At 45.3% G+C, this 20,437-nt stretch overlaps 1 protein-coding gene across 1 annotated transcript in view; it reads right to left on the reverse strand.

The window, feature by feature from the left end:
• The window catches only part of KAL1 (Kallmann syndrome 1 sequence), a 190,406-nt gene that overhangs the window by 69,592 nt on the left and 100,377 nt on the right, over window positions 1–20,437 (reverse strand). Inside the window, exon 3 of the mRNA XM_010829905.1 lies at window positions 17,611–17,673. Coding sequence (XP_010828207.1) covers window positions 17,611–17,673 — 63 coding nt within the window. The remainder of the gene's footprint in view (window positions 1–17,610; window positions 17,674–20,437) is intronic.

Here is a 20,437-nt window from a genome sequence, read left to right on the forward strand (position 1 = left end):
GAAACCATCTGTAGTCTTTGAACTTACATGAAGACAGTCTCACACATCCGTGGATTTAGTAACCTAAACGAGGCGTTCTACTTAACGGTTCCACTGTTTACACGCACTGAAGGCAAATTTTGACGTTCTCTGTCAATTATCTTGGATAACCCTTCTGGATTTGGTTGAAATATATTGTTGGTCTGAACGCAAAGGAGAGAACATCTGGCGTCTGTGCAAGAGGTCTCTTCCCACGTCTTTCATCATCACTTAGTAAGAACTGATGAGTTCAGTGGAATAAGGACAAAAATGCTTATGGGTGACAGAAAATGATGTCGGAGTAAGAAAACGTGTCAGTGCTGGTCGCTCAGTCGTGCCCAACTCTTTGTGACCCAGTAGACTGTAGCCAGGCTCCTCTGTCCATGGAATCCTCCAGGCAAGAATACTACAGTGGGTTGCCATTCCCTTCTCCAGGGGATCTTCCGCACAATGAGAGCAAACCCAGGTCTCCTGCATGGCAGCCAGATTCTTTACCAGCTGAGCCACCAGGGAAGCCCAATACATTCAAAGAAAGGCTCAGAAAAGCAGTGCACTCGGGGGAAACGCCATGGGATGCACTGGATTAAGGGGAAAATACTTCTACTTTAATCAATACTCTTTAGAATATTAATCGACTCTTATAAATCTCTCCTACATCCCCATCTCTTAGCTCAGAACTAAAGTTGTTTTCAGTACCCAACCTGCGCAACAAGCTAAGATCAACTTTCTTGTGGCCGATGGCGAAACGAAAATGAAACCCTAACAACGGCAGCTGATGGTTCTTGGGTGCTTTTTAAAAACACACCGTTATCTTCATTTTGGTGTACAATGCAAGATGGTGATGGTGGCAGTGTAGTTGCTAACTCGTGTCCGACTCTTTGCGACCCCATGGGCTGTAGCCTGCCAGGCTCCTCTGGCCTTGGAATTACTCCAGGCAAGAATACTGGAGTGGGTCGCCATTACCGTACATTAAAATAATTAGTGTGGAAATCATGGGACGATGAACACAAACGTTTACATCAAATTCAGTAAAATAAGCCAATGGGCAAGAAATCACCTAAATAGGAGGCCTCAGTTTCTCCCTGACTCCCCTGTAGCTCAAATGGTAAAGACTGCTGTCGATGTAGGAGACCAGGGTTCGATCCCTGGTTCGGGAAGTTCCTCTGGAGAAGGAAACGGCAACACACTCCAGTATTCTTGCCTGGAGAATCCCATGGACGGAGGAGCCAGGCGGGCTATAGTCCGTGCGGTCTCAAAGAGTTGGACACGACAGAGAGACTAACACACACCTGCACACACTTTCTCCCTAGAAAACTCTGCATTTGGTATTTGGCCAAGTTCACCAAAATTGCACATGAGCCAGGTCTTAAGTACACAGCCTTTGCAGAGAGCAAGGGGCCAAGGGGTTCTCTCCTTGCTCCAGCCAACACACATACACACACACACACACACACAAACACACACAGGTGGCTTCAGCGTGGGCCCCCTGAAATGAGTTCTCCACCGTCACCACCGCCATCTCCCCACGTCCTCACCAATGATGAGCTGACGGACCTTCCATGGCGGGTCAACCTCTGACAACTGCTGAGGGTCTCCCAGACCCTCACCCCCACTTCTATGCCTCCCCAGACCCCACAAGCAGGATTATTTTCACTTGGCGGATGAGACCCTCAGGTAGGCTGCAATTTACCCCAAATTGCACACAAGGAAGCGTGGGGGGCAGCCAAGTTTTATCTCAGGGGTGCTCCGTATCTCAGGGTAAAATTAAAAGATGACTAAGGCAGGGGCTCTAAACGTGCTTCCCTGCTAGGATTATCTGGGGGTTTCCAACACTCCGGAAATACCAAAGACAAGCGCAGAGAGGGAAAATGCACATATACAGGCACACATAAATATGCGCATGTCTATATCCACACACACATACCCAGATGCATGTACCTCATACATGGGGCTTTCCAGGCGGCATTAATGATAAAGAATCCCCCTTCCCATGCAGGAGACCTGGGTTCCCTCCCTGGATGGGAAGACCTCCTAGAGAGGGAATGGCTACCCATTCCAGTATTCTTGCCTGGGAAATCCCATGGTCGGAGGAGCCTGGCGGGCTACAGTCCATGGGGCCGCAAAAGAGTTGGATACTATTGAACACAGGCACACACACATAAATCATACATATGTAAACCAAAACAGCAGTTATAGTCCAGGAATACTGACAAGAATGAGCAACACTGAGACACAGCTTGCAATATTGAACTTCAACAACAGAAATATAATTTTTCAGGCATGCAGACAGAACAGGCAAGTTGATTACGATGGGGAAAATAACCTTTCTCTTGGGTTAATTTCTCTCTATCAGATGTAATGTGTGAAGCCAGTAGAAAAATATATAATACTAAATATGTATATAATATAAATAACTATATAATAATAAAGAATACACAATAGTATATAATATTAAAGAATATAAAATAATACTACATATACTATATAATATCAAATATATATAAATACTAAAGAATATAAAACAATAAATGAGCTCAACTGTTATTTAAATATACATGTGACAGAAATATTCTCAAAGACATAAAGACTCGGAGGATATAACACTCATGAGTCTTTCTTGCAAAACTATGCAGTGGTAAAATCCAGCTGTTCCACAATTAACAGAAATAAAGAGTAGACTGGCTAGCACAGCACCCCTCCAAAAAAAAGCATATAATACATATGTATACGTAGGGCTCCCCAGGTGGTGCTAGTGGCAAATACCCGCCTGCCAATGTAGGAGACCAAAGAGATGTGGATTCGACTCCTGGGTCGGGGAAGATCCCCTGGAGGAGGGCCTGGCAACCCACTCCAGTATTCTTACCTGGAGAATTCCATGGACAGAGGAGCCTGGTGGGCTACAGTCCATGGGGTCACAAAGAATTGGACACGATTGAAGTGACTTAGTATGCACATATATATTATGTGAGAAAACGAGTTTGTACAAATCAATTTGGACTTCAGGTATAACAGAAGGCAGAATCTGTCATGAATAATCTCAAAGAAAATGGTGTCTTTTAAAAGACACCCAGACAGGATCAAATTTAGAAAGCCAGAAATACAGAAATTAGCATAAAAGAATTACTAATCATTTTCTTATCCGCATATATGGGAAACTAAAATGGAAACATTGAAGGCAGGAGGAGAAGGGGACGACAGAGGATGAGATGGTTGGATGGCATCACCGACTCGACAGACATGAGTTTGAGCAAACTCCGGGAGTTGGTGATGGACAGGGAGGCCTGGCATGCTGCGGTCCATGGGGTCGCAAAGACACAACTAAGCGACTGAACTGAACTGAAAATGGAAAAAAGTATGAATGACAGTTTTTTTTTTTTTTAAAGAGAACATGATATAATAAAACTAAAAATAAAAGAGTATGTCTTTAAAACTTTGGTGGCTTAGAAGGAATGGGGCAAGAAATCTTGAACTTAATTTTAGGACCCCTGTACTCAGGGCTGTGATGGATGGACTGCAGTAGAAAGATCCAGAGCAAAACAGGCAGAAGGGAAGGGCCCGCGGGCAGAAGTCCAGAGGAAGCGAGGTGGAGAGTCTCCCACTGGAGCCACACAGGACACACTCAGTCCGTCCAGCCATGAGTTCTAATAGCACGTGTGGAATGCCGTCATCCAGAGAAGTTCTGGGGGCAGACCTGAGACCCAAAATTCTTCTGGGAGGCTGGTCACTGAGGTTCCTTCTGCCCAGCATGGACCACAATCCAGACTCCCAGAAGGGAACAGGGGCCAACAGTTTAGGAAGGGCGAGCCCCTCTTATCAGTGAGGGGTGGGTGCGAAGCCCTCCCTCCAATTCTTAAGTTTCCAGAAGCCTGCCAAGGGTCAACCTTTTAAGCAGGAATTTCTAAAGACAGTTTTGCTATGGTTAACGTCTCTGTGCAGGTAATCATGGCTATTTCCAGATGGTAGTTGTTGTTGAGTCGCCCAGTCGTGTCTGACTCTTTGCAACCCCATTGACTGCAGGATGCCAGACTTCCCTGTTCGTCACCAACGCCCACAGTTTGCTCAAACTCATGTGCATGGTGTCAGTGATGCCATCCAACCATCTCATCCTCTGTCGCCCCCTTCTTCTCCTGCCCTCAATCTTTCCCAGCATCAGGGTCTTTTCAAATGAGTTGGCTCTTCCCATCAGGTGGCCAAAGGATTGGAGCTTCAGCATCAGTCCTTCTAATGAGTATTCAGGGTTGATTTCCTTTAGGATGAACTGGTTGGATCTCCTTGCTGTCCAAGGGACTCTCAAGAGTCTTCTCCAAAACCACAGTTCAAAAGAATCAACTCTTAGGCGCTCAGTTTTCTTTATAGTCCAACTCTCACATCCATCCATGACTACTGGAAAAACCACAGCTTTGACTAGAATGGACCTTGCCAGCAAAGTGATGTTTTTGATTTTTAATACATTGTCTAGGTTTGAGAATTTGGAATGAAGGTTAAGTTTTACTCTCTCGTGCAGTTTGTTTTACTAGTGTTTCAATGCTCATATACAATTTCTATGAAAAATAAATACATTAACCTGTTGAGACGAAACAACCCAAACTGCCAGCTGCATCTTTCAAAGAAGGCATCTAATGACTAAGTATTCGTGAAATCGGAAAACGCATTCTCAATTCAAACATTTCTAACCTGGGCTTGGAAATGCAATTATGAGTTGCTTGGAAACTCAGTTATATATCCTAATGGATTAAATGTGATGACCATTAACTTGCTTCCCAGGCAAACTGTAGACCGTGGCCGTGAATGCTATCAAGTTAGGAGAAAATCAGAAACACGTATTTTAAGAACGCCACTTTCCTACTACCACTCTGATAAAAGTGTACGATCCTTACACTTTACCGGAGCCATTCAGATAATGGCCCCCAGGTTGCACAGGGCTGTGTTCCCTGAGAGCTCACACACATGAGGTGACCCCAGAAATGACCAAAAGTGCACGCCTGGAGGCGGGCTCGGGTCCACAGGGCCGGGCCAGATGTTGACAGGTGCTTCTGAGTTGAGGAGAAAGAGATCAGAGTTTGAGGAAGCTGGGACTTCCCTGGTGGCACAGTGGATAAAAATCACCGCCTGCCAAAGGTGGGGACACAGGTTCAATTCCCGGTCTGGGAAGATTCCCTCATGCTGCAGAGCAAGTAAGCCCAAGCACCACAACTAATTGAGCCCATGCTCCAGAGCTCCTGAGCTGCAACTCTCAAGCCTGAGTGTTGCAGTTACTGAAGAAATATGTGCTTAGCGCCCATGCTTGGCAAGAAGAGAAGCCACCGCGATGAGAAACGTTGTCCACCAAAACTAGAGAGTAGCTCCTGCCAGCTGCAAGGAGAGCAGTTCAGTTCAGTTCAGTCACGCTTTCCCAGCATCAGGGTCTTTTCAAATGAGTCAGTTCTTCACGTCAGATAGCCAAAGCATTGGAGCTGAAGTTTCAGCTTCAGCATCAGTCCTTCCAATGAACACTCAGGACTGATTTGCTTTAGGATGGACTGGTTGGTTCTCCTGGCAGTCCAAGGAACTCTCAAGAGTCTTCTCCACCATCGAAGTTCAAAAGCATCAATTCTTCAGTGCTCAGCTTTCTTTAAGAGTCCATTAAGTCTCACATTTATACATGACCACTGGAAAAACCATAGCCTTGACTAGACGTACCTTTGTTGCAAGTAGAGCAAAGCCTGTGCAAATCAACGAAGGCTCAGCCTAGCCAAAATGAAAGTTTGAGGGAGCTAAAATGTGTAGGTCCTGCGAGCAAAAAAATCAGGAAGGATGGAACTGGACAAAGAAACCCAGAGAGGTGTGAGGGACCCCCCGGGGTTGGGCTGAATACTGCTTTTCGAACGTGCATGTGGTGAAAGCTCTCAAGAACGGCAGAAAGCACCAGAAGAGAAAGCACCAGGCAAAGCACGCCTGGACTTCCAAGGAGCCTAGCACCTCCCATTCCAGCCATCAGAGCAGAGAGGATACAGAATACATAGGGCACTGGACAGAGTCCTAAGAGATACTGCTCAGTGGCTCATTCATGTCTGGCTCTCCGCAACCTCATGGCCTGTAGCCTGCCGGGCTCCCCTGTCCATGGGATTGTCCAGGATGCATACTGGACTCCAGTGCCATTTCCTTCTCTAATCACCTTAGTAACGGGGACACGTGAGCCCCGGACTCAAGGCTGCTCTGACTCTGCGCTAAGAAAGTTTAAAAGCAAGTCTCTGCAGAAGAAACTGATGTCAAGTAACTATCTCCATGCCAGAAGAGTCTAATGCTTTTTACAGAAATACAGCAGAATTGAGAACACGAAAAAGTGACATCTAGTCAAAAATCAGCTGGCGTGCAAAGAAGCAGGAAATTATGGCATGCAACCAAAAGGGAAATAGAGAGTCTAAAGGTGATGTCCTTGGCAGAAAAAGACATGTGACAGGATATTATAAATATGCTCTGCATACCTTAGGAATATACAAGAAAACATGGACACAGAGAAAAGAGAAACAAGATGCAAGAAAGACCTGCGTGAGACTTGCAGAAGCAAAGATGAAAACACAAAAACTATACCAGATAGGATTTTAAAAGTGTCAGACATTGTAGAAGAAAAGATTCCTTGATGGGAACTTGAAGTCACAATGATGAAAATGATCAAAATGAAGCAGAGAGTGGGGGTAGGTGCGGAAATGAGCACCACCACCAACAAAAACAAGATCAGAGAGTCTCTGATGAGACCATGTAAGTCTATCATGTATATAATCAGGTCGCCAGAAGACAGGACATGGAGGATGTTAAAAAAAAAAAAAAAACTTGATGAAAATTATAAGCCTACAATTAGAAGAATCTTACTCACCCCAAAAAGAAGACATATAAAGGCTACCCCATCAAGGTATACCATAACCATATTACGATCAGACACAGAAAAAAAAAATACTGAAAAGAGGGCTTCCTTGGTGGTCCAGTGGTTAAGAATCTGTCTTGCAACGCAGGGGACGCAGGTTCGATCCCTGGTCGGGGACCTAAGATCCCACGTGCCTTGAGACAACTAAGCCTGTGTAGAGCTAGACAGGTCGCATGCCTCAACTACCTAGCCAGTGCTCCGAAATGAAGACGCAGCACAGGCAGGAAAAAAAAAAAGAAGGAAAACTGAAAGAACAAATATATCACCTCAAGTTTAAAAAAAAAAGCAGGCAGAGAAATAAAAAGATACTTTACATACAGCTTAAAAAAAAGGAAGTCAGAAAATTTTAAGAAAATATTCAAGACAAGAGTAAATGAAGAGCTATTTTTAAATCACTAAATTAAAAAAAATTATTAATATTTCACTTGAATTCTATACCCCATTCAAATACCTTGCATTTGGCGGCACAGACAAGACAACAATTGTAACTCTGCATTTTAAATGATGCAAAGAGTGAGTGTTCCCCCTGCCACCTTAAAACACCTTTATGAGTCATTGCATACTTTCTTTCTAAGGAACAACAGAGAGGATGAAAAGACTTCATCGAGTCGGCAGGTGACACAAACTGAGCGCTTACACGGAACCCCAGGATCTGTGAGCAGCATCCACGCGCATGCTTGCTAGTCCTTGACCAGCATCACTGGGACACACAGACCCTGATGCCCACGGCCCACACCTGCTGGGTCAGAATCTGCACTTTAGAAAAAAAAAGAAAACTCCAGATGACGTGTGTGCAGCAGGACCAAGTCTGGTCCCTGGAAGCTGTACAGAGAAGCCGTCTCTCTCCCATCTCTGCACCTGAAACGTGATTCAAAAACCTCACCTCTGACTCCGGAAATCTGGGCTTTTCCCCAGCGCATCTCCCACTGCACACTCCTGTTCATCTCCCCTTGAGTGTATTCAAGCCTTTCCAAGGTGAGAACACACAAGAATCGCTTCCCCAGAATGAAAGCCCCTGACCACAGCCCCTTGTTTCTCGTCTTTCCCATCCAGACAGTCTTGGGAAGGAAGTTAAAACTTAGGAACAGACTTGTGTGCGTTTGCTCTGCATTTCCTCCTGTGTGTTTGCATACTGACGACTGAGCTTTGCTGGGGGGTCAGATGGTAAAGAATCTGTTTGCAATCTGGAAGACAGGGGATTCAATCGCTGGCTTGGGAAGATCCGCTGGAGAAGGGCATGGCAACCCACTGCAATATTCTTGCCGGGAGAATCCCATGGGCAGAGGAGCCTGGCCGGGCTACAATCCATGGGGTCGCAAAAGAGTCGGATGCGACTGAACAGTGGACGCTTTAACTTTTCTACTGTTGAGTGGGACTTTATCATGGAATCTTCAAAGCAATGACCTTGTACTTTGTCTTCATCATAAAAACACCTACTATTTACCCCATCTCTGTTATGTTCTGTCACTGTTTAAATGCTTTAATGTGTATGTTTTATCATTTACTTAAATTAGCTTTAGCAATTTCTAAGACATTCCACTCCTTGTGTGGCTACCTGCCTAGTCCCTCTTCTCAGACAGGATAAGTCTTTAAATCATTCCAAATAGCCTCCAGTCTCGGTCTGTTACAAATTTTCAAACCTCATCAGTTCTCCTCAACAGAGTCTCACATAATTTTATACTCCCCAGCACCACATAAAAATTCACTGAAAATTGAGCCTCACTGCTCGGGGGAAAAAAAGGCTACATTCCATGGAGAACGTGTTCCACCCAGAGAATAATCCACCCAATGACAGCAAAACATCATTCCATATTCTTGATATCCTCATTTTCCAGGAATGTGAAACTGGTTCTAACGAGGACAGCTTCTTTTATAAAACGATGGTAAAGGAAATCTCATAGCGATTATAAAATTCTTCACCATTCTGCGAACCGTTTCAGTTCCATGACTTCCACCCCAAGTTGAAAACTTGGAGCAAATTTGCACCTCACCCAAAGATCATGACCCAGAATCTATTGCCAACACGTTTCTTTATTATAAAAATATAAAAGCTAAACGTCCAGCATTTGTAAAAATAAAACCTTATTCGTTGTAGTAATAGGAGATAACACCTTCGGAAAATGTGCAGGTCCTCCTAGCCACCACTGCTCTCAGCAAACCACTCCCTTACACCAACAGAAGAACACTTCCACGCGTCCCCCTTCACACCCGCCCATGCCCGGAAGCTGGGCCCACGTGCCTTCAGTCCAGTTCAGCTCAGTCACTCAGTCGTGTCCGACTCTCTGCAACCCCATGGACTGCAGCACGCCAGGCCTCCCTGTCCATCACCAACTCCTGCAGTTTACCCGAACCCACATCCATGAAATGTTCTCACAGCTTCCCTTCTCTCTGCAAGCCGCCCACCCACCCCTCTGGAGCATATCCAGCAGGCTTTCTCTGCAGCCATTTTGTAACTCTGCCCTTATGAAGGCTGCCCACGTCCTGTGCATCACGGCACCCAGTGATCAATTTGCAGACCTCCCCGTCTTGCAGACACAATCCATTACTGCTTCCTTCTGGGGATTTCCCTGGTCGCTTAGATGCGAAAACAATCTGCAGGGCAGGAGACCCCAGTTTTATCCCTGGGTTGCAAAGATCCCCTGAAGAAGGGAAAGGCTACCCACTCCAGTATTCTTGCCTAAAGAATTCCATGCACAGACCATGGAGTTGCAAAGAGTTGGACATGCTGCTGCTGCTGCTGCTGCTGCTGCTTAGTCACATCAGTCGTGTCCGACTGTGCGACCGCATAGACGGCAGCCCATCAGGCTGCTCTGTCCCTGGGATTCTGGACATGACTGAATGACTAATACTTTTCTTGAAAAACTGTTGCTGTGTGTCCTTTAGACCTCTACCCTGGACTTTCTTCTCTGGGAGCACAGAGTCTCAGCCACTGGACCACCAGGGAAGCTCAACTTTCTCCCATCTTAACAGCTTACCTGAGTCCACTGTGTTATTAGAGAAGACTCTTGAGAGGCTCTTGGACTGCAAGGAAATCCAACCAAAGGAAATCAGTGCTGAATATTCATTGGAAGGACTGATGCTGAAGCTCCAATACTTTGGCCACCTGATGTGAAGAACCAACTCATGGGAAAAGACCCTGATGCTGGGAAAGACTGAAGGCAGGAGAAGAGGATGACAGAGGATGAGATGGTTGGATGGCATCATCAATGTGATGGACACGAGTTTGAGCAAGCTCTGGGAGTCGATGATGGACAGGGAAGCCTGGCGTGTTGCAGTCCATGGGGTTGCAGAGAGTCGGACACGACTGAGCAACTGAACTGAACTTACTCCACTTGCTGGGTCTTCTTAGGCTCCCATCCTTATACTACTGTGAGTCAGGGCATAACCCGGGAAGCTGCTGTCTTTCTACCACTTTATCCAGCTTCATGACTTTAAATACCGTCTATCAACCATGATGTGTGCATTTCCAGCCTGATCTCTCCCCTCAACTGCAGACTCATGGATTGGTGGTGTGCCCATAACGCGTCTCAAGTAGAAGTATGATTCGCGTCTCAGACACAGTATGTACAAACTTTTAGTATATCAGTTCAGTTCAGTTCAGTCGCTCAGTCGTGTCTGACTCTTTGTGACCTCATGAACTGCAGCACGCCAGGCCTCCCTGTCCATCACCAACTCCTGGAGTTCACCCAAACCTATGTCCATTGAGTCAGTGATGCCATCCAATCATCTCATCCTCTGTCGTCCCCTTCTCCTCCTGCCCTCAATCTTTCCCAGCATCAGGGTCTTTTCAAATGAGTCAGCTCTTTGCATCAGGTGGCCAAAGGATTGGAGTTTCAGCTTCAACATCAGTCCTTCCAATGAACATTCAGGACTGATTTCCTTTAGGATGGACTGGCTGGATCTCCCTGCAGTCCAAGGGCCTCTCGAGAGTCTTCTCCACCACCACAGTTCAAAAGCATCAGCACCAAAGTCCATCTGCACATGTCCCTTCACAGGAATGTTCTAAGCAGGTTAGCTACTGTTCTGATACACTGAAGCCAAAGACTGCTAATGTGTAGCAAATTCTATGGGCCGATCCTCATGAACACACCTGGGCCAGATTATATAATTTTATCTGTTTAGCTCTCATCCGCTTCTGTCAGTACCTTTAACTCTTACAGAAATGCACCCAGACAGGTGAGGGCTCTGCCTGAATTCCTCAAGTGATGCATTTACTTAACACCCCAGATCGGAAGACAATGAAACTGGGTTGTGGAGGAGAAGAAGGAAGACAAGGTTTGATGGCAAGAAGTGGGGTGTGATGAACACCACAGTTTTGGAGTGTGATGAACACCACACTTTGGGGGGTCTCTTTTCAGTCATGCTGGAATATCCCAAGGCCAAGGAGACCCTGAAGTTAGTGACGAACCTTGCTCTTCCTTTAATTCCTTGAAGGACCTTGAACAAAGTCTGATTTTGCACAATCAAAGCTTCCTTCTCATTTGAGAGCAAGTCTCTGAACACACGAATGGTTGGGACAATGACTTTACCTAAGAGACAGGCTCATTCTGTACTTTCTGCTGAGGGATGTAAAACTCTTGTCTTCCACTCTGGGCATTGTGACATGGAGCAGGTTAGACAGAGGTGCCTGGGGACAGAGGGCGGTGGGAAAGAAACATAACTAGAAGTCACACGCCCTCGATTTTATGTCTCATTTCTCTGCCTCTCAACAATGTCATCTCATTTTCTCCTTGAGTGTCAGCTTTGTTGTCCACAAAGTTCACCTAGCAAAATTTAGACCTAACTTCCCCCGAGAATTGCCATGAAAATCAAATGGAGTAAGATGGAAAAAAATATCTGGAAAATCAGAAAGCATCAAGAAATAAATCAATGTTGCTGTCTGTGGCAGAGTGCCAGCCTCCTTTATGTTCTTATTTTTACCCTGACAAGGACCGGATCACCAGGCAGACCGAATGTCAAGTTCAATACCAACCAGGGATGCTTCCCTCGCTGACTCACACCTGATGTAGGTGAGCTCTCAGCTTTCCAAGACCCCTAGTGCACAGTTCAGATGGCCCGTGTTGACTGCCAGCTGACATCCTGCTAGAGGGGGCATGTTAGGAAGTCAAAAACATCACAGGTAAAGGTGGGAGGTGTGTAAGAAGGCCCTGTGTAAACTACAATGTATCCTGAGCCATCGAAAGTAAGGCAACAACAGCTGTAACACAGATGATTATCTAACATACTGCTAGCAAGGAAAAAAGGCGGTTTCTCTTATAATTTCAGATTCCATCAATCGTAACAAAGAACATTTAAACATAGGAAGACATGTGTTTATGACTAGTAAGACAAACTTTCATAGTTTATCGTGGTTTTTAGGATTTTATAAAAGTTAGAGGAAGGGAATAATAGCTAGTAAAGCAACAAAGCACAATCCAGCCATGTACCTATTGTGGGAAAAAAAACACATTTCATAACACATGAGAAATCATCTGTTATGACCCACAGAAAGAGTCCTGAAAGACTCCTGTCCTAATACATTTAACTTTTTTTTGTTTAAAAAATAAGATTGTTAGCTTTGCCTGTAGCCTGAAACAGTAGCGAAAGCAGAACGGTATCCATACCAAATGAGAAGTTGAAAGGGTCAGTACATGAGAAGGTGATGAATCGGTTCCAGGTATGTTATTATATGTATATATGCCCCTGGGACTTCCCTGGGGGTCCAGCGGTTAAGAGTTCACCTGCCAATGCAGGGGACGTGGGTTCCACTCCCTGGGCTGGGAAGATCCCACATGCCACAGCAACTCAGCTCGTGTTCAAGGCTACTGAGCCTGTGGTCCGGGGCTGCAAGCTGCAACTACTGAAGCCCACACATCTAGAGCCCATGCTCTGCAACAGGAGAAGCCACTGCCGTGAGCCTACACCACATCTCAACAAACAGTATTTTCTCTTCACTGCCACTAGTGAAGCCCAGTGCCCAGCAATGAAGACCTAGCACAGCCAAAAAACAAACAAACAAGATGCCCCTGAAAATCCTTTCCATGCAGGATAATTCTAAGACCAAACTTACCAAGAACAATGGTTTCTGTTTAGACATGGCTGCTGGTAATACAGATGAAGACACGATGGCAGTCTGACTGGGTAGGGGGGTTATGTGGGGATCATGATGCCTTGTGGTTCTTCTTCCCTGCTGGCTCAGAAGACAGTAAAAGCATCTGCCTACAATGCAGGAGACCCAGGTTTAATCCCTGAGTCGGGAAGATCCCCTAGAGAAGTGAATGGCAACCCCACTCCAGTACTCTTGCCTGGAAAATCCCATGGACGGAGGAGCCTGGCGGGCTACAGTCCATGGGGTTGCAAAGAGTCAGACACGACTGAGCGACTTCACTCAGAAAGTGGGACATACTTTCTGGGAACGGCCAGATTTTCGCCAAAGTTTCAGCTTTATGGACCACAGGACATGTCACAACTACCCAACTCTGGCAGTTGTATACATTAAAAAAAAAAAAAAAAAAAAACTGTTCTGACTACGTTCCAATAAAACCTGAATTACAAAAGCAAGGGACAGACTGGGTTTTGCTCTTCGGGCTGTGGTTTGCAAGCTCACACCTTTGAAGATAAAGCCTGGACCATTTTACAAGTGAATACACTGGACCAAATCTCTAATTATCTAGTTTCTGCCATAGAAGACTAAAATCTGGAGTCATCCTGGGTTCGGACTCTTAGAAAGGGAAAGCTTAGGTTCTTGACAATATGGAACCTGGATACCTTCTTAACACAAAATGTAATAACCAGGAGGATGGACAGGTCTTCTCAATGAATGTCTAGCCTTGAAAACACTGAAACAGGAATGAGTCCTTCCAAGATTCAGTCTCTTTAAGCAAAAGTCAGACATTTATTAGCACAATAAAACAGGAGCAAAAAAAAAAAAAAACCAAAAAACACAGGAATAAGAACTATCAGAGCAACTAAAGTTGAATATTAAGGCTTGAGCTTTTGGACCATTGGGCTGGGAGCTCTCTACAAAGTTCCTCATGTTAAGTAGCCCTCTTTTCCCCACCTTTCAAGTTTCAACAAACCTTTCTGCCACAGCATATCACAATTTGGACATGCATCCCATTTAAAAAAAAAATATTTTTGGCTGTGCTGGGTCTTTGCCGCCTCACAGGCTTGCTTAGTTCCTCCTAGAGGGGCCCAACGTTAGTTGTAGTGGGCAGGCTTCCAGTTTCATTTTAATAAACCAGACGTGGTTCAGAAGCCCCCACGGTTATTTCAGACAGAACAAGATTCATAGAAGCCCACTATCACGTCTGAAATTGCATGGAGAAAGGTTTCAAATGACCTTCAGTTGTATTTCCCGTTTCAGGGATCTGACATAAACCCACTAACCCAGACTCAGGGATGTTAATGGATAATGCATTTCTCAAGTGAATAGCACATCTTGTTCCTCTAGACTTGACAGCAGCACATTTTCGTTCCTAGAGATGTGTGGTCTGTGTGCAGAATAGAATACAAAATAAAACAGAATGTAGGACAGGCAGAGGTGGTCTCATGCCCCTGGTCTTTGCATGCATACATTGGTTTGCTTTATGTTCCACTTCTGATCAGGATGCTCTGTTCTGCGTCTCAAGAGACCTGAATCCCCTCTTTTTACCTGCTTCTGTATTAGACACGAGCTTCCCTGGGTCAGGAAGATCCCCTGGAGAAGGACCTGGCAACCCACTCAGGTATTCATGGACTGCAGCCCGCCAGGCTCCTCTGCCCATGGAATCACAAGAGTTGGACTTGACTTAGTAACCAAACCGCCAACTCTCAATTAGACAGGGTGCAGAGTGAGCCTCACTGAGTCACAACCTGTCTGATGTCATCACCTCCCGTGTGTGTGTATCTGTGTGTGTGTGTGTACGCTTCTAATCAACACAACTAGGCTGAGGTTAAGCACTGTCACTGCTGAGATTATGTTGTGTTACATAAAATTCTGTCTCAGCAGGTTGGAGATCAGGATGCTACTGCCAGTCTTAAGAAAAAAGCTATTTTGTGATCTGCCACTGAAGGGGGCCACAGGCACCTCCCAGGAGCTCAGAGTGGACCCCAGCCCCATCAATGCGACAGGCCCACAGTCTCACCACTGCAAGGAAATGGATGCTGCCAACAACTGCGATGAGTTGACAGCAGACTTCTCCCACAGTCGAGCCCCCAGATGAGAAGGGACCCCAGCCAATACCTTGACTTCAACCATGACAGATGCTGGGCAGACAGTGCAGTTAAGCTCTACCCAAGCTCCTGACCCAAAGAAATGGTGGGATGAGATACCAGTGCCCAAGAACAGAACATTAGAGTTCTAATTTAAAAAAAAAGTACGCAACAGGCAACAAAAAGTTTATAGTACAGAGAACTGTAGTCAGTATCTTGTAATAACCTATGATGGAAAATAATATGAAAAATAAGGTATGTGTTTAAGTATAACTAAATCATTTGGGAACATGAAAGACTGTAAGTCAAGTATACTTCAATGAAATATATATATTAAAGAAAAAAAAAAAAACAGCAAGCGAACAAAACAAGATTTGGGTGTGGATTCAGCCACATAAGTTTGAGGGTGATCTGTTATGATCTGTTATGAGACAAGGCGCATGTAATATAAACATATATTGTACTGAGGCCTTCTCAGGTGGTAAAGAATCCACCTGCCAATGCAGGAGACCTGGGTTTGATCCCTGGGTTGGGAAGATCCCCTGGAGAAGGGAAAGGCTACCCACTCCAGGATTCTGGCCTGGAGAATTCCATGGACTGTATAGTCCATGGGGTTGCAAAGGGTCGGACACGACTGAGCGACTTTCACTTTCACTTTCTGGGCATCTGCAGTGGGTGAGCCCAAGGACTTGAAAATTTCCAGCCTCCACTCCTGCAAGCTTCATGCACAACTCCGATGACCTTCATGTCGATCAGAAGGTCAGATGGTATTGGGAACGTGGATGTATCTCATGGACCTTAAAACTACAGGGGCTGTTACGATGCCACATCCACAGGCATGTCTTCAGGACAGAGTCTGTGTGCCCTCTGAGGTGAAACTCAGGCAACAGGACCACACTCACATGGTCGGGGGAGGGCTTAGGGGGAGGACCAGACCCACCCCTGTGATCATCTGGAACAGTTCGGAAGTTCTGATCGGCCCCGGTTCCATCTGGAGCAGACCTGCAGCAGGGTCTCCCACTGACACCACCCAGGCACGTCTCTGCTTCCCTCCCCACCCCTCCGCGGTGGTACTCTGGTTCCCATGTGGGCCCAACTCACATCCTCGAGGCCCCTGTGGACTTTCTGAGCCTCCTTACACTGAGTGGCCACCGTGTGGTCAGCCTGTCTGCTTCACAGCAGGGCCCCTGGTCTGCCCTGGAGAATTGCTCTTGTTCAGTTGCTAAGTCATGTCTGATTCTTTGGAATCCCATGGACTGCAGCATGCCAGGCTTCCCTGTCCTTCACCATCTCCTGGAATTTACTCAAACTCATGTCCATCGAGTCGGTGATGCCATCCAGCCATCTGTCGTCCCCTTCTCCTCCCGCTTTCAATCTTCCCCAGCATCTGGGTCTTTTCAAATGAGTCAGGTCTTTGCATCAGGTGGCCAAAGTACTAGAGCTTCAGCAGCACTCCTTCCAATGAATCTTCAGGGCTGATTTCCTTTGGCATGGACTGGTTGGCTCTCCTTGCAGTCCAAGGGACTCTCAAGAGTCTTCTCCCTGTCGTGGAGGATACAGTGCTGCAAAGCAGCACCCTCTTTCTTTGGCACAAGCAGTGACTTTAGACAGCAGTTGCCCAGGACAGGAGAGCTCTGTTATCTAACTGAGAGCACGGGGAAAGGAAGGTGCCTTCTGCACAGGAAGATGTGGGCCAGTCTCAGCCCCGGGCTGCGGCCGGCCCAGAGGAAGATTGAATGGTCTGAGACCCCCGCCACTCATAAAATGCGAGTGAAGTGAAGTGAAGTGAAAGTCACTCAGTTGTGTCCAACTCTGTGGAATTCTCTAGGCCAGAATACCAGAAAGGGTAGCCTTTCCCTTCTCCAGGGGATCTTGCCCACCCAGGGATTGAACCCAGGTCTCCTGCATTGCAGGAAGATTCTTTACCAACTGAGCCACCAGGGAAGCCCATAAAACACGAGGCTCCTTCCAAAAGGCACGAGCATTTCAACCTCATGCCAAGAGCCACCCAGAGAAGAGTTATCCTGTGAGGTGGAGAGGCTGCCAGAGGCTTGTCATTTTTTTTTAATTTATAGTAAAAAACAAAAATAATTTCCCTGCCTAATTAATAATGGAAGGAGTGAGTGGTGAGGCTTTAAGTGCATGCAAAGTCACTTCAGTCGTATCCAACGATCTGTGACCCCATGGACTGTAGCCCGCCAGGCTCCTTTGTCCATGGGATTCTCCAGCTTAAGAATACTGGAGTGGGTTGCCATTCCCTTCTACAGGGGATCTTCCCGACCCAGGGATCGAACCCGAGTATCTTAAGTCTCTTGCGTTGGCAGGCGAGGTTCTTGACCAGTAGTGCCAGCTGGGTTTTTAGAAGTCTCAACAATTTTGTTGACTGTGAATGTTTACACACACACACACCCCCCAGAAGTAAACTGAGCCTCCCAGCCCCAGAAGGACACGATGCCCTCCCGAATGCCCGGGGCTCCTTGGTCCACGGCTTGGCCCGTGGCCGCACACACACCCCTTACCTCGCAGAAGCTCTGGCACTGCTGCTTTTGCAGGTCCCAGGACACCTTGCAGGGCTCCAGGCACTGGGAGAGAGAACAGTGAAGACCGATCAGTGGACACAGGTAACAAACAAGGCCCCAAAGGAAAGGTCCCCACTGTGCATGCCCCAGCGTTTCCGAGAGACTCTGGGAGATCCAGCTAAACCTCCCCGCATCGCAAATGTGCATCCTGGGAAGCTGATGGGATTCCTTGGAAAAGACCCTGATGCTGGGAAAGATTGAAGGCAGGAGGAGAAGGGGATGACAGAGGATGAGGTGGTTGGATGGCATCAATGGGCATAAGTTTGGGTAAACTCTGGGAGTTGGTGATGGACACGGAGGCCCTGCGTGCTGCAGTCCATGGGGTCGCAAAGAGTCGGACACGACTGAGCGACTGAACTGAACTGAACTCTTAAATATGATTTATACACATGATTTAATAAATCAAAGATAATAGCCAGGATCCATTGTTCAGCAACAATTTTAATAAGAAATAATAATATTATGGAATAAACAAGGTATATATACACATAAATGCACTTTGTTATACATATGTAGTAATACTTATATAAGTCATAAAATATACATTATCTATATCAAAATGAGAAAGAGATAACAGTCAGGCCTCATGATTGAAATCAAAATGATACTTCCACATGAATGGATGTATGATTCTCAAAATATATTTTAATACAACAGTTAATTATTAACTTATCCATTATTAAATATTCATTATGTCCGGTTAAGCGCCAGTTATCTAAATGTTGGTATGCTCATGGCTCCCGTAACCTCATGATTATTTCAGAGCTTTCATATATTCAAAACTGCATAAATGAAAGCAAACCACTGACTGTATCAACTGTCAGTCCGTCATAGGACTGCTCTCAACGTGTGATCAGTGACCAGCAACAGGAGCGTCACCTTGCAGGGTATCGGAAATGCAAGCCCACGACCGGCCCCTACACCAACAGAATCAGATCTCTGGGATCAAAACCCAAGATCCTCTTTCAGCAATTTCGCCTGGAAATCTCGGTGCTGACACTGATCTTTAAAAAGAACTACATTAGTGTGGTAAACGTTTTCCAATACACACATGTATCCAATCTCACACTATATACCCTAAACTTAAACAATGTTATATATGTCGATTATATCTCAATAAAGCTGGGGGGGGGAAAAAACTGCTACAGGATTTGATGACAACAGTCTCTTTCTTCTTCCGTGTAGACTTCAAGGGGCAAGCTATTTCTTCCGAGAATATTCTACATTTTATATTCTTTAATACTGAATATAAAAGATTCATTCTTGGTTACTTAATGGAAAAAAATGCTAAGCTCATCAATGCTTTTCCAAGACCTGTACAAGCTTGTCCCAAGTTTATTAGTGTCCACCTCTCCCAAGTATGTTAAATGTATTGATTTTCGTCAATATAGCAATTCTAAAAGAATACTGTTTTCTAACAGTAATGAAATAATTTAAAAATTTAAATGAAACAGTGTAAACAGTTGTCCACCTTACATACTTTATAAACTCCCTAAAGAGTTAATTTGTTTGCTAAACGTTAAGTCCAGTGTCTAACCCTCTAAGCTGTCTTCATTCTTTTCAGGACTGTGGCTCCTAGCCAAAAAAGTTGGTGCTTAGCCATTTAATAAATATGTTTAGCCCAACTCCTTCTCAAGACTACTCAAAATGAATCGATGGCACTCTTTAAAAATAACCTGCAATTTTTTTTTTCATCTGAAAAAGTGTCATATGACCGAGAAGGACCACTCCACAAGACCTGGGGATTTCTCCCAGACAGAAGCTGAGCTTCTGACAAGTTAAGTCTCCATCATTTCATTCAGGAAACATCCAACAAGCATCCGTTCCATATAAAAACTGTTCAATGCAATATGGCTAAAAAATATATCGCAAAATAATTGTGTGAATCTTTCTGTCATTGCTGAACGTGTAAATTAGGAAAACAAGGTATTATATGTACACATGTGCATTTTGACCACTATAGACAGCAGTGTATTAAAAAGTCAGTCCTCTGTGATGTCCATAGTACCAAATAACCATAATCCTGACAACCTGTGGAAAAAATACCTTATAGAACACAGACGTCATTTAGAAAAAGAGGCATATGTCTGAAACACTAATGCCAGAGATACATGTGTAAAATGTGTTAGTCGCTCAGTCGTGTCCGACTCTGTGCGACCCCGTGGACTGTAGCCCACCAGGCTCCTTTGTCCGTGGGATTCTCCAGGCAAGAATACTGGAGTGGGTTGCCATCTCCTTCTCCAAAAAGGTTGATGAAAGTGTGTAAAATCAAGAAACTACATTTATCTTCTTGTTAATCCACAATCTCCACCTGTCAAATCTAGCATTAGTGTATGCAATTTAAAGTTCTATTTTAATTACATGCTTGCTTCTTTTCCAATCACCACTAATCAGAAGCATTTAAATAAACACATCAACATATTATTAATGACAGGCAACACTGTCTTTTAGTAATCTTCCCTGTAGATGGTAAACAATCTGCCTGCCATGCAGGAGACTGGATTCGATCCCTGGGTCAGGAAGATCCCCTGGAGAAGGGAATGGTAACCCACTCTAGTATTCTTGCCTGGAGACTCCCATAGACAGAGGAGCCTAGTGGGCTACAGCCTGTGGGGTTGCAAAGAGTTGGACACGACTGAGCAACTAACGCTACGGCTACTACTGTGAAAATTACAAGACCAACCTAGATGTAAACATTTGAGTAAACCTTTGCAGGATGAGTTTGCCAAAGCTCTATTTCTTTATGATGCTACCGGCCAGGTAAAAT

This window comes from Bison bison, unplaced genomic scaffold (assembly GCF_000754665.1).
Source record: "Bison bison bison isolate TAMUID 2011002044 unplaced genomic scaffold, Bison_UMD1.0 scf7180017864512, whole genome shotgun sequence".
In the NCBI taxonomy this organism is placed as follows: Eukaryota; Metazoa; Chordata; class Mammalia; order Artiodactyla; family Bovidae; genus Bison; species Bison bison.